Source organism: Salvelinus namaycush, chromosome 19 (genome assembly GCF_016432855.1).
Source record: "Salvelinus namaycush isolate Seneca chromosome 19, SaNama_1.0, whole genome shotgun sequence".
Classification (NCBI taxonomy): domain Eukaryota; kingdom Metazoa; phylum Chordata; class Actinopteri; order Salmoniformes; family Salmonidae; genus Salvelinus; species Salvelinus namaycush.
Window position 1 is genome coordinate 49,290,618 of NC_052325.1, and position 13,576 is coordinate 49,304,193.

The 13,576-nt window shown below is 43.6% G+C and overlaps 1 protein-coding gene across 2 annotated transcripts in view; it reads left to right on the forward strand.

The window, feature by feature from the left end:
- The window catches only part of ppp2r3b (protein phosphatase 2, regulatory subunit B'', beta), a 59,826-nt gene that overhangs the window by 35,867 nt on the left and 10,383 nt on the right, over positions 1 to 13,576 (forward strand). For both annotated transcript variants that reach the window (XM_039015088.1, XM_039015089.1), the window contains exons 3-5: positions 4,368 to 4,553; positions 5,213 to 5,316; positions 10,864 to 10,966. In XM_039015088.1, coding sequence (XP_038871016.1) covers positions 4,368 to 4,553; positions 5,213 to 5,316; positions 10,864 to 10,966 — 393 coding nt within the window. The remainder of the gene's footprint in view (positions 1 to 4,367; positions 4,554 to 5,212; positions 5,317 to 10,863; positions 10,967 to 13,576) is intronic.

Consider the following 13,576-nt stretch of genomic DNA (forward strand, 5'->3'; position numbering starts at 1 on the left):
TATTGTGATCACTGCATCCAATGGGTACGGATACAGCTTTAGAACATATTCTACAGTATTAGTAAAAATGTGATCGATACATGTGAATGATCTTGTTCCTATAGTGCTTGTAAACACCTTGGTAGGTTGATTTAATAACCTGAACCAGATTACAGGCACTGGTTACGGTGAGAAGCTTCCTCGAGCGGACAGCTTGATGAAAAACCAGGCAATATTCAGGTCCCCAAGAAAGTAGACCTCTATTTTTACGTCACTTATACTATCAAGCATTTCACACACATTATTTATATACTGACTGTTAGCACTTGGTGGCCTATAGCAACACCCCAAAGGAAAAGGCTTCAGATATACCAGCTTGACATAAGATCTTCTCTAAGCATTTCAGGAATATGGCTCTGAAATAATATGGCAACACCTCCAACCATAATTGTTTGCCTCTTCTATAGATGTTATATCCTTGTATTGCTACTGATGTATCATCAAAATAATTATCTAAGTGAGTCTCAGAAATGGCTAATATATGAATGTTGTCTGATGTTAACGTGTTATTGATTTCATTAACCTTATTTCTACGGCTACATGTATTAAAATGGGCTATTTTCATCCCTTTCCTGGGTAGCGTATCAGAGATGGAAAAGAGCAAACAAAGCGAGAGAAAAAAAATGTACATTCAGCATTCCATTAATCAATTGGTGTGTGTGCTACGAACCCATATGCTTGGCTCTCTCATCCCTTCCAGGCGGGAAGGGTGGACAATGAGCCTGTCATAGCGGAGGTAAGCAATGTCCCCACGTGCTCTGTCAGCTTTCATCGCTGGGATAAGTTCTTTCCTCTTCTGGCGCACAGCTTCAGGGTGTCCTCATTGAGGAAAATATACATTCCTCTCAAGTTCTTGGCACTTTCGAGAACAGCTACCTTGTCCTTGAACCTCAGGAACTTGACCACTATGGCCCTGGGCCTGTCACCTGGGCCGGTGGTAGGTTTTCCAGTCCTGTGGGCGCGCTCCACCTCAATCTTCCTGTGGTCCATCTTCAATTTCTCATAAACTCAGCAAAAAAAGAAACAGCCCTTTTTCAGGACCCTGTCTTTCAAAGATAATTTGTAAAAGTCCAAGTAACTTCACAGATCTTCATTGTAAAGGGTTTAAACACTGTTTCCTATGCTTGTTCAATGAACCATAAACAATTAATGAACATGCACCTGTGGAACGGTCGTTAAGACGCTTACAGACGGGAGGCAATTAAGGTCCAAGTTATGAAAACTTAGGACACCTATGAGGCCTTTCTACTGACTCTGAAAAACACCTAAAGAAAGATGCCCAGGGTCCCTGCTCATCTGCGTGAATGTGCCTTGGGCATGCTGCAAGGAGGCATGAGGACTGCAGATGTGGCCAGGGCAATAAATTGCAATGTCCATACTGTGAGACGCCTAAGACAGCGCTACAGGGAGACAGGACGGACAGCAGATCGTCCTCGCAGTGGCAGACCACGTAACACCTGCACAGGATCGTTACATCCGAACATCACACCTGCTGGACAGGTACAGGATGGCAACAACAACTGCCCGAGTTACACCAGGAACGCACAATCCCTCCATCAGTGCTCAGACTGTCCGCAATAGGCTGAGAGAGGCTAGACTGAGGGATTTTAGGCCTGTTGTAAGCAGGCCTCACCAGACATCACCGGCAACAAAGTTTCCTATCACCGGCAACCTACCGTCGCTGGACCAGACAGGACTGACAAAAGTGCTCTTCTCTGACGAGTCGCGGTCTTGTCTCACCAGGGGTGATGGTCGGATTCGCGTTTATCGTCGAAGGAATGAGCGTTACGCCAAGGCCTGTACTCTGGAGCGGGATCGATTTGGAGATGGAGGGTCCGTCATGGTCTGGGGCGGTGTGTCACAGCATCATCGGACTGAGCCTTTCATTGCAGGCAATTTCGACGCTGTGTGTTACAGGGAAGACCTCCTTCCTCATGTGGTACCCTTCCTGCAGGCTCATCCTGACATGACCCTCCAGCATGACAATGTCACCAGCCATACTGCTCGTTCTGTGCGTGATTTCCTGCAAGACAGGAATGTCAATGTTCTGTCATGGCCAGCAAAGAGCCCGGATCACGTCTGGGACCCCCCCCCCCCCCCCCCACAGAAATGTCCGGGAACTTGCAGGTGCCTTGGTTGAAGAATGGGGTAACATCTCACAGCAAGAACTGGCAAATATGGTGCAGTCCATGAGGAGCAGATGCACTGCAGTATTTAATGCAGCTGGTGGCCACACCAGATACTGACTGTTACTTTGATTTTGACCCCCCCTTTGTTCAGGGACACATTTTTCCATTTCTGTTAGTCACAGGTCTGTGGAACTTGTTCAGTTTGTTTCTCAGTTGTTGAGTCTTGTTATGTTCATACAAATATTTACACATGTTAAGTTTGCTGAAAATAAACGCAGTTGACAGTTTTTTTTTTTTTTTTTGTTGCTGAGTTTAGATAATTTCCCTCACTCCGTCCAGGTCTCGTGGGGATTCTGCAATTCTGCCCATGACCATGTTTCGCCTCGATTGTCCCTCGATATTCAGATTTATCCGTCATTGTTATCATGGATTCACACACAGAACTGATACTCTCTCTCAAAGACTTCCAGATTGCTGTCATCTTGCCGTTCTCTTGTATCACCTCATCGAGCTGACCTTGGGAGAACTGCAAACTGTCAGAGAGGTCCTGTTCTGTAGTCAGGTCGTCTATGCTAACTGCTACGCCAAATAGCTCCTCTGACCCGGCCTTGGTCGGCAGGATCACTGGACAGATGCAGCCATCACCATGCTTGAAAATATGAAGGGTGGTATGTGTATATATATTCCAAAACATGCATCCTGTTTGCAATAGGGCACTAAAGTAAAACTGCAAAAAATGTGACAAATTAACGTTATATATATATACACACACACACACGTATATACACACGTATGTGTGTATATATATATACACACAAATACAAAAACATATATGTATGTGTGTAGATCTATCTATCTATAGAGAGTGTGTGTGTGTATTTATATAAACATGTATATATGTCATTTATTTTTTTCTGTACAGGCTTCCTTCTATTCACTCTGTTATTTAGGTTAGTATTGTGGAGTAACTACAATGTTGAGCCACCCTCAGTTTTCTCCTATCACAGCCATTCAACTCTGTTTTAATGTCACCATTGGCATCAATCCCGTGAGCGGTATCCTTCTCCCTGGCAGCTGGGTTAGGAAGGACGCCTGTATCTTTGTATTGTGTGTGTGATAGATAGATAGATCTATCTCTCATCCAAAGTGTAATTAATATCTTCACCATGGTTAAAGGGATATTCAATATTTGCATGTTTATTTTCTTTCTACAAATAGGTGCCCTTCTTTGCGAGGCACTAGAAAACCTCCCTGGTCTTTGTGGTTGAATCTGTGTTTGAAATTCACTGCTTGACTGCGGGACCTTGGAGATAATTGTATGTGTGGGGTTACAGAGACGGGGGTAGTCATTTAAAAAATCATGTTTAAACACTAATCATGTTAAACACACAGTGAGTCCATGCAACTTATTATGTGACTTGTTAAGCACATTTTTACTCCTGAACTTATTTAGGCTTGCCATAAGAAAGGAGTTCAATACTTATTTACTCAAGACATTTCAGCTTTTCATTTTTAATTCATTAATTCAAACATAATTCCTTTGACGTTATGGGGTGTTGTGTGTAGGCCGGTGACACAAATTCTAAATTCAGGCTGTAACACAACGTTTGGAGAAAGTCAATGGGTGTGAATACTTTCTGAGGGCACTGTGCCTCTCTTGTTAGGCGATAATTCATTGGATCAACCATCTCTAGAGCATTTTCACTTACCATTCTGTATGTTGATCTCAGGTCATGCACTAGGCTGTATTTTACAGCTTTGCATTTGAAACAAACATGGATCATTGCTGTCAATTATTCTTGGATCGTAGCATACATTATTCACTGCTTTCATTCAGATAATTTGATACATAATTCCATTCATCTGTTGCTTATTTTCGATGTAGACTTGTGTGCAGAAGTCTATCCTGGTGGTTGGCGCCTGCCAGAATGTCTCTTTAGTGTAAATGGTGTGTTTTGAACATTCCAACATCACTTGACACATCTTTATTGAAAGCCATTAGTTAATTGGTGGAAGGGAGGGGGGAGTCGTTTCCCTAATGGGGCAGATGGAGGCAGGGCCGGTGGTGGATTACTTTATTGGGACTAGGTAGCCTTTGCTTACTTTAGCCAGCGCTAGTGTCGTTGGGTCCTAAATGTTAGATACTGTTTGCCGCTGATGCTAACACAGGCTATTTCTGTCCTGTCTGTTTCTCCTCAGGCCCAGGTGAAGAGCGAGGCGCCTGTTCCCACGGCGCTGAGTGAAAGCATTCCAAAGTTCTACTTTCCGCGGGGGCGGCCCAAAGCCAACCTCAACATCGACGGCCTCATTGCTAAGATCGAGAAAATATTTTCCCAATTCCCCAATGAAAGGGCCACCATTGAGGACATGGGGAAGGTTGCCAAGGTGAGAAGGTGATTTGTAGTGCCGAGGCTCCATAGCCACCCAGCAAATTTGTTTTCATTAGTGCAATTAGCCCCTGGCTTTAGTGAAGGTTTGCAGCTCAGACGTGGTTTTTCTCTCTCTCTCTTAACCCATGAAAATATTATTTCTGAGCCCCCCCCCCCCCCCCCCAGGTATGTGACCGCTGACCTGTGGAGGAACCTGAGTTGAGAAAGAAACATCAGCCAGGTTACCTCAGGGAGGTCTTTGAGGGGAAACACCACTGTTATCTGTGGGAGATGGGCACTTTATTGACATTTTCATTCCAAATCGAATCCTCTTCAGGTCAAAGCCAGTCATCCCAGGCAGCCCAGGAAATCGCTGTGTCACATTTTGACGGCTGGATTAAACGTTTTTAGTTGGAATTAGAGCAGAGTGACTGACAGCTGTAAGGTGGAGAGAGAAAATCAAAAAAGCACTGTAAAACAAAATAACATTTAGTTCACCCTGATGGAGGATAATGTTAAACACTTAAGCGTGTAGCTGGACAATATTTTGTTTGACACAGTTCTATTACGTGTGAGCTGTCACGGATAGTTAAGTGAACTGACATTCAACTGCACAGAAGAGGACACTTGTCTAAATCACTTATTTCTCCCTCCCTCCCCCTTATTCCCCTCCAGGCATGCGAGTGTCCGCTCTACTGGAAAGCTCCATTGTTCAATTCGGCTGGAGGCGATAGGACGGGCTTCGTGTCCGTTCACAAGTTTGTGGCCATGTGGAGAAAGTAAGACAATGGCTCTTGTACCCAGCCAGCCAACCCCACAGAGCTACTCTCACAACCCGTAGTCCGATAGTCTCTCGTAAACAACTACCAATAGCCACATGTGTTGGCCAAAGCTTCAGCAAAGAGTACACAGTAACTGGTCTTCCAATAATGTTTTGTACTATTTTTTTCATAGCAATTAAAATGGTTGAAAAACAAACCCTTGAAATGTTTACATGTACAGTGCATTCGGAAAGTATTCAGACCCCTTGACTTTTTCAACATTTTGTTAGGTTACAGCCTTATTCTAAAATGTATTCAATACCCCATAATGACAAAGAAAAAATGGTTTTAGAAATGTTTAATTTATCAAAAGAATAAAAAATGATATCACATTTACATAAATATTCAAACCCTTTACTCAGTACTTTGTTGAAGCACCTTTGGCAGCGATTACAGCCTCGAGTCTTCCTGGATATGACGTTACAAGCTTCGCACACCTGTATTTGGGGAGTTTCTCTCGTTCTTCTCTGCAGATCCTCTCAAGCTCTGTCGGGTTGGATGGGGAGCGTCGCTGCACACGTATTTTCAGTTCTCTCCAGAGATGTTCTATCGGGTTCAAGTATGGGCTCTGGCTGGGCCACTCAAGGACATTCAGAGACTTGTCTGAAGCCACTCCTGCGTTGGCTTGGCTGTGTGCTTAGGGTCGTTGTCTTGTTAGAAGGTGAACCTTCGCCCCAGTCTGAGGTCCTGAGCACTCTGGAGCAGGATTTTATCAAGGATCTCTCTGTACTTTGCTCCATTTATCTTTGCCTTGATCCTGACTAGTCTCCCAGTCCCTGCCGCTGAAAAACATCCCCACAGCATGATGCTGCCACCACCATGCTTCACCGTAGGGATGGTGCCAGGATCCCTCCAGACGTAGCGCTTGGCTTTCAGGCCAAAGAGTTCAATCTTGCTTTATTCAGACCAGAGAATCTTGTTTCTCCAGGTCGGATAGTATTTAAGTGCCTTTTGGCAAACTCCAAGCGGATTGTCATGTGCCTTTTACTGAGGAGTGGCTTCCGTCTGGCAACTCTACTGTAAAGGCCTGATTAGTTGAGTGCTGCAGAGATGGTTATCCTCCCATCTCCACAGAGGAATTCTAGAGTTCTGTCATAGTGCCCATCAGGTTCTTGGACACCTCCCTGACCAAAGCCCTTTCCCCCCGATTTAAGAATAATGGAGACCACTGTGTTCTTTGGGGCCTTCAATGCTGCAGAAGTGTTTTGGTACCCTTCCCTAGATCTGTGCCTATGGACAATTCCTTCGACCTCATGGCTTGGTTTTTGCTCTGACATGCACTGTCAACTGTGGGACCTTTATATAGACAGGTGTTTGCCTTTCCAAATCATGTCCATCAATTGAATTTACCACAGGTGGACTCCAATCATGTTGTAAAAACTATTTTCGCCTTGTCATTATGGGGTATTGTGTGTAGATTGCTGAGGATTTTTATTTATTTTCCATTTTGGAATAAGGCTGTAACGTAACAAAATGTGACCCGATTCAGGAAACTAGGCTTATGTCGCAAGTGAATCGTTTGAACGTAGTAAAATTTATCAAAATGCATTTTTTGGCAGAATTGCCTTCTCAAACATGTGAACTTTCATGTGCCTTAATATCAAACTTGTATGCCATCTAAATATGAATAAAATTGTTAAATTACGAGCCTAGTTGGTTTAGTCACAGAAAAAGTGAGCAACCTTCCCGCTAGCCATGATTGGCTGAGATAAGGAGTAAGCTGGACATGCCAAGAGATGAGTTTGGATTGGTCTGCCATATAGCACTCGTCTGTCTATTGGAGCTGGTCAGTATGTCTAGGTAATTGTGTTGAACGGCGCTTTTATTTTTTATATATCGAGTAGTAAAACTGCATAAATCTAATGTCACGTTAAAGTGTACTGTTAACTAGCTTACGTTAGCTGGCTGTCTCGCTAGCTAACATTGTGTATGCTCTCCACTTTCTGGGGGACCGAGTTTTGAAATCAGTGGAATTCAAGTATGATAGCTAAGGAGATGGAGAAAACACCAGTCTGGATTACATCTTCAAACTAAGGGCAACCATACATTGCATCAGACAGGATTCGTATCCAACCATGATGTATACGGGTAAGATAGTCTAGCTAGTTACATGTTCAGATGTTACATGTTTCTAATTTTGACAGAAAATGTTTCATTTCAAGTGTGCTGTTAGCTAACGTTAGCTGTCTGGGTCGCTAGCTAACTTTGTGTATGATCTTATTATTTGTATATCAGACACATTTGCTTGACTAGTTATAGCCATAGAACTGGTTGGTTAGCTACCTGCAGATTCATGCAGGGTAGTAACATCATGTGTTACGGACATATTGTGTGTGTGTGTGTGTGTGTGTGTGTGTGTGTGTGTTTACGGACATATTCAAACACACGTGTGTTTACGGACATATTCAATTAATCCCTATCCGACTGCTGTTCCCACATGCTTCAAGAGGGCCACCATTGTTCCTGTTCCCAAGAAAGCTAAGGTAACTGAGCTAAACGACTATCGCCCCGTAGCACTCACTTCCGTCATCATGAAGTGCTTTGAGAGGCTAGTCAAGGATCATATCACCTCCACCCTACCTGACAACCTAGACCCACTTCAATTTGCTTACCGCCCCAATAGGTCCACAGACAACGCAATCACACTGCACACTGCCCTAACCCATCTGGACAAGAGGAATACCTATGTAAGAATGTTGTTCATCGATTACAGTTCAGCATTTAACATCATAGTACCCTCCAAACTTGTCATTAAGCTTGAATCCCTGGGTCTTGACCCTGCCCTGTGCAACTGGGCCCTGGACTTTCTGACGGGCTGGCCCCAGGTGGTGAGGGTAGGAAACATCTCCACCCCAACATCTCCACAAGGGTGCGTTCTCAGCCCGCTCCTGTACTCCCTGTTCACCCATCACTGTGTGGCCATGCACGCCCTCCAACTCAACCATCAAGTTTGCAGACGACACTACAGTGGTAGGCTTGATTACCAACAACGACGAGACGGCCTACAGGGAGGAGGTGAGGGCCCTCGGAGTGTGGTGTCAGGAAAATAACCTCACACTCAACGTAAACAAAACAAAGGAGAATTGTGGACTTCAGGAAACAGCAGAGGGAGCACCCCCTCTGTGGAACGTTTTAAGTTCCTCGGCGTACACATCATGGACAAACTGAAACGGTCCACCCACATAGACAAGAGCGCAACAGCGCCTCTTCAACCTCAGGAGGCTGAAGAAATTTGGCTTGTCACCGAAAACACTCACAAACTTTTACAGATGCACAATCGAGAGCATCATGTTGGGCTGTATCACCGCCTGGTATGGCATCTGCTCCGCCCCCAACCGTAAGGTTCTCCAGAGGGTAGTGAGGTCTGCACAACCCATCACCGGGGGCAAACTACCTGCCCTCCAGGACACCGACATCTCCCGATGTCACAGGAAGGCCAAAAAGATCATCAAGAACAACAACCACCCGAGCCACTGCCTGTTCACCCCGCTATCATCCAGAAGGCGAGGTCAGTACAGATGCATCAAAGCTGGGACCGAGAGACTGAAAAACAGCTTCTATCTCAAGGCCATCAGACTGTTAAACAGCCATCACTAACATTGAGTGGCTGCTGCCAACATGCTGACTCAATTCTCTAGCCACTTTAATAATTAATAATTGGATGTAATAAATGTATCACTAATCACTTTAAACAATGCCACTTTATATAATGTTTACATACCCTACATTACTCATCTCATATGTATATTCTGTACTCTATGTCATCTACTGCATCTTGCCTATGCCGCACGGCCATCGCTCATCCATAAATTTATATGGTCATATTCGTATTCATCCTTTACACTTGTGTGTGTATAAGGTAGTTGTTGTGAAATTGTTAGATTACTTGTTAGATATTACTGCCCGGTCACACGCATTTCACTACACTCGCATTAACATCTACTAACCATTTGTATGTGACCAATAAAATTTGATTTGATGGTCAATTGTTTAGCTAGCTAGCTAGATACATGTCTTAAAAAAAGACTCCATGCACGTATCAATTTCAATAGAATGTCACTGCAACTGTAGATAGACGTACTAGCTGGTAAATTTGCTCTGGCTGTCTACTCCGATTTTAGACCAAGGGTAAGATAGTCCAGCTAGCTACATTTTCAGATATTACGCATTTCTAATTTTGACAAAGTATTTTCATTTCAAGTTAGTGTACTGTTGGCTGGCTCGCTAACTAACGTTACGTCATGCGTTGGGATTCATTGTTTACCTAGCTATCTAGCTACATTTCTTAACAAAATACTCTCGTCTTAGAGTGCAGAATAACTGATGAATTGTTGAACGCTCACCACCCGTTGCATATGTCCGGTGTCAGTAAACATCAACAAAGCATAATTCAATTGTTGCCAGCAGCACAGTTACAGTCACCAATGCTCTGGATAACATGAACACAGCCTAACCAGCTCTAGTAGGGTGAGTAAAATGGTCAGAGTGGGGTGTTGTCATTGTGTATGGAAGTAGCTAGCCAATGTTAGCCAGTTAGCTTGAGTGCTTGACTGTCGTTGTGAGGTCACAGCTTTCGGATCAACCCTACTTATTGGCCAGAGCGTCCAGTGTGTGCGCTCTGTAAGCGAAACGCTCTGTATTTACGAATGGACAATCTGATAGCACAGTTGCAGTCACCAATGCTCTGGATACCATAACAGCCTAAGCAGCTCTGCTAGGGCAAGTAATGTTCAGTGAGCTGTTCTTTCTCTCTTAGATGTCTGGATGTAGCTGGCAAGTTAGTACAGAACGCTCGGCTCAACCCTTAAAGAGATGGGTGGAGCTACGGCTTAAGAGGGTGTGAACAATGCTGAATGGGTGTAGACAAAGAAGGGCTCTCCAATAGTAGTACCAAAACATTGAAAGACGGTTTTCTCAAAAGTGAGTTTACAAGTTGGCCAACTTTCAAAGCAGAATTACTTTCTAATTTTTTCCTCAAATGGAGTGTATGATATACCATTTTGTAGCTCTGAGTCTCTACTTTTATCCAATGTAAAAAAACAGAATTTCAAATGTTGCTGCATAAGACCGAATCCAGGTGGTGTCACAAATGTGGAAAAAGTAAATGGGTCTGAATACTTTCCGAAGGCACTGTTTCTCTTTGATAAAGTAAGATGTACTGTACTCTACTGGACTGTTCTCTTGGTTGTGTGTTGTAAGCGTACTGTTTTAATAATGTGTGAGTCTCTAGAGAATTGGAGTGGAATGGCCTCTGACATTACCTCATGGCTCTGAGGGGGTTCAAAAAAGAATGTTCCATTATGTCATCATCACTGCTGTAACACTCTGAGCATGACCCAGCGTCAATTCAGAATCCTAATTTCAGAATGTATTAACCTGCACTGCCACTTCAGAGGTGAATGATTTCAGACTCGCTCTGAAGTGTTCTCTGATGGAGAGAGAAAATAGGGAGAGAGCGAGACCCTGAAAAACCCTGAAACCATATGTTCCCTCTTTCCTTCCCAGAATGCTGCAGACCTGTCATGACGACGTGTCTAAGTTTGTACACCTCTTGGCCAAACCTGGCTGTAATTACCTGGAACAAGAGGACTTTATTCCATTCCTTCAGGTACAGGAACACCACACACACAGCCACCCGGGGAGAGAGAGTGGGATTCTAGTTTGGGGAGACGTGCTGGGCAGCGGCGTATTACTAGGAAGAGAAGCAAGGAGGGGGTTCTTTGGGGCAGGGCAGGGGGAGAGGGGTATTTTGGGCCAGTGGTAGAGTTAACATGAGGACTTCATTCCATTCAGTGGTGTTTTATACTGAACAAAAATATAAACCAACATGTAAGGTGTACGTCCCATGAGCTGAAATAAGAGATCCCAGAAATGTTCCCTACACACAAAAAGCATAATTCGCTCACATTTTGTGCACAAATGTGTTTACATCCCAGTTAGTGAGCATTTCTCTTTTACCAAGATAATCCATCCACATGGCATGTGTGGCATATTAAGAAGCTGATTTAAACGGCATGGTCATTACACAGGTGTACCTTGTGTTGGGGACAATAAAAGACCACTCTAAAATGTGCAGTTTTGTTGCACAACACAATGTCAGATGTCTCAAGTTTTGAGGAAGCATGCATTTTTTTTAACTAGGCAAGTCAGTTAAGAACAAATTCTTGTTCAGAACAAACTGCCTTGTTCAGGGGCAGAACGACAGATTTTTATCTTGTCAGCTCGGGGATTCGATCTAGCAACCTTTCGGTTACTGGCCCAACGCTCTAACCACTAGGTTACCTGCCGCAATTGGCATACTGACTGCAGAAATGTCCACCACAGCTGTTGCTAGAGAATTGAATGTTAATTTCTCTACCATAAGCTGACTTCAATATCGTTTTAGAGAATTTGGTAGTACGTCCAACCGGCCTGAACACCACAGATGATATATATAACCAGGCCAGTCCAGGACCTCCACATCCAGCTTCTTCACCTGCAGTATCGTCTGAGACCAGCCACCCGGGCAGCTAATGAAACTGTGGGTTTGCACAACTAAAGAATTTCTGCACAAACTGTCAAACTGCTGAAGGGAAACTAATCTTCGTGCTCGTCGTCTTCATCGTTGTCTTGACCTGACTGCAGTTCCATGTCGTAACTGACTTCAGTGGGCAAATGCTCAGCTTCGATGGCCACTGGCACACTGGAGAAGTGTGCTATTCACGGATGAATCCCAGTTTCAACTGTACCGGGCAGATGGCAGTGTGTGGGCGAACGGCATGCTGGTGTCAATGTTGTGAACAGAGTGCCCCATGGTGGGGGTATGGGCAGGCATAAGCTACGGACAACCAACACAATTGCATTTTATTGATGGCAATTTGAATGCACAGAAATACCTTGACGAGATCCTGAGGCCCATTGCCGTGCCATTCATCCACCGCCATCACCTCATGTTTCAGCATGATAATGCACAGCCCGATGTTGCAAGAATCTGTACACAATTCCTGGAAGATGAAAATGTCCCAGTTCTTCCATAGCCTGCATACTCAGACATAATCACCCATTGAGCATGTTTGGGATGCACTGGATTGACGTGTATTAACTTCGGACAGCCATTGAAGAGGAGTGGGACAATATTACACAGGCCACAATCAACAGCTTGATCAATTCTATTCAAAGGAGATGTCACGCTGCATGAGGCAAATGGTGTTCACACTAGATACTGACTGGTTTTCTGATCCATGCCCCTACTTTTTTTAACTATCTATGACCAAAAGATGCATATCTGTATTCCCAGTCATGTGAAATCCATAGATTAGGGCCTAATGAATTTATTTTAATTGACCGATTTCCTTATATGAACTGTAACTTAGTAAAATCTTTTAAATTGTTGCATTTTATGTTTGTTCAGTGTAGATTTATCAGAGAAGTAACTGTACCTTGTATTTATTTTATCCCCTTTATAACAAACAAATTGTGGCAATCATATCCCTGAGTTGAGCATTGCTGTGCTGGCCATTTGTGTAGTCTGTCTGCCAGGGTTTCCGGGGTTAGCCTGTCTGCAATGGTTTTCTGGCACCTGACAAGTGACCAAAAACCAAAAATCTCAAATTTGAGCTCATCAGAACAAAGGACAGATTTCTAGCGGTCTAATGTCCAATGCTCGTGTTTCTTGGCCCAAGCAAGTCTCTTCTTCTTATTGGTGTCCTTTAGTTGTGGTTTCTTTGCAACAAATCGACCATGAAGGCCTGATTCACGCAATGATGAACTGTCGTTTCTCTTTGCTCATTTGAGCTGTTCTTGCCATAATATGGACTTGGTCTTTTACCAAATAGGGATATTTTCTGTATACCAACCCTATCTTGTCACAACACAGCTGATTGTCTCAAACGCATTAGGAAGGTAAGACATTTCTCAAATTTTTACTTTTAACAAGGCACACCTGTTAATTGAAATGCAATCCAGGTGACCACCTCATGAAGCTGGTTGAGAGAATGCCAAGATGGTGCAAAGTTGTCAGCAAGGCAAAGAGTGGCTACTTTGAAGAATCTCATCTCAAATATATTTTGATTTAAAACACTTTTTTTGGTTACTACATGATTCCATATGTGTTATCTCATAGTTTTGATGTCTTCATTATTATTCTACAATGTAGAATATGGTAAAGATAAAGAAAAACCCTGGAATGAGTTGGTCAACTTTTGACTGGGTGTGTGTGTGTATATGTATGTGTATATAT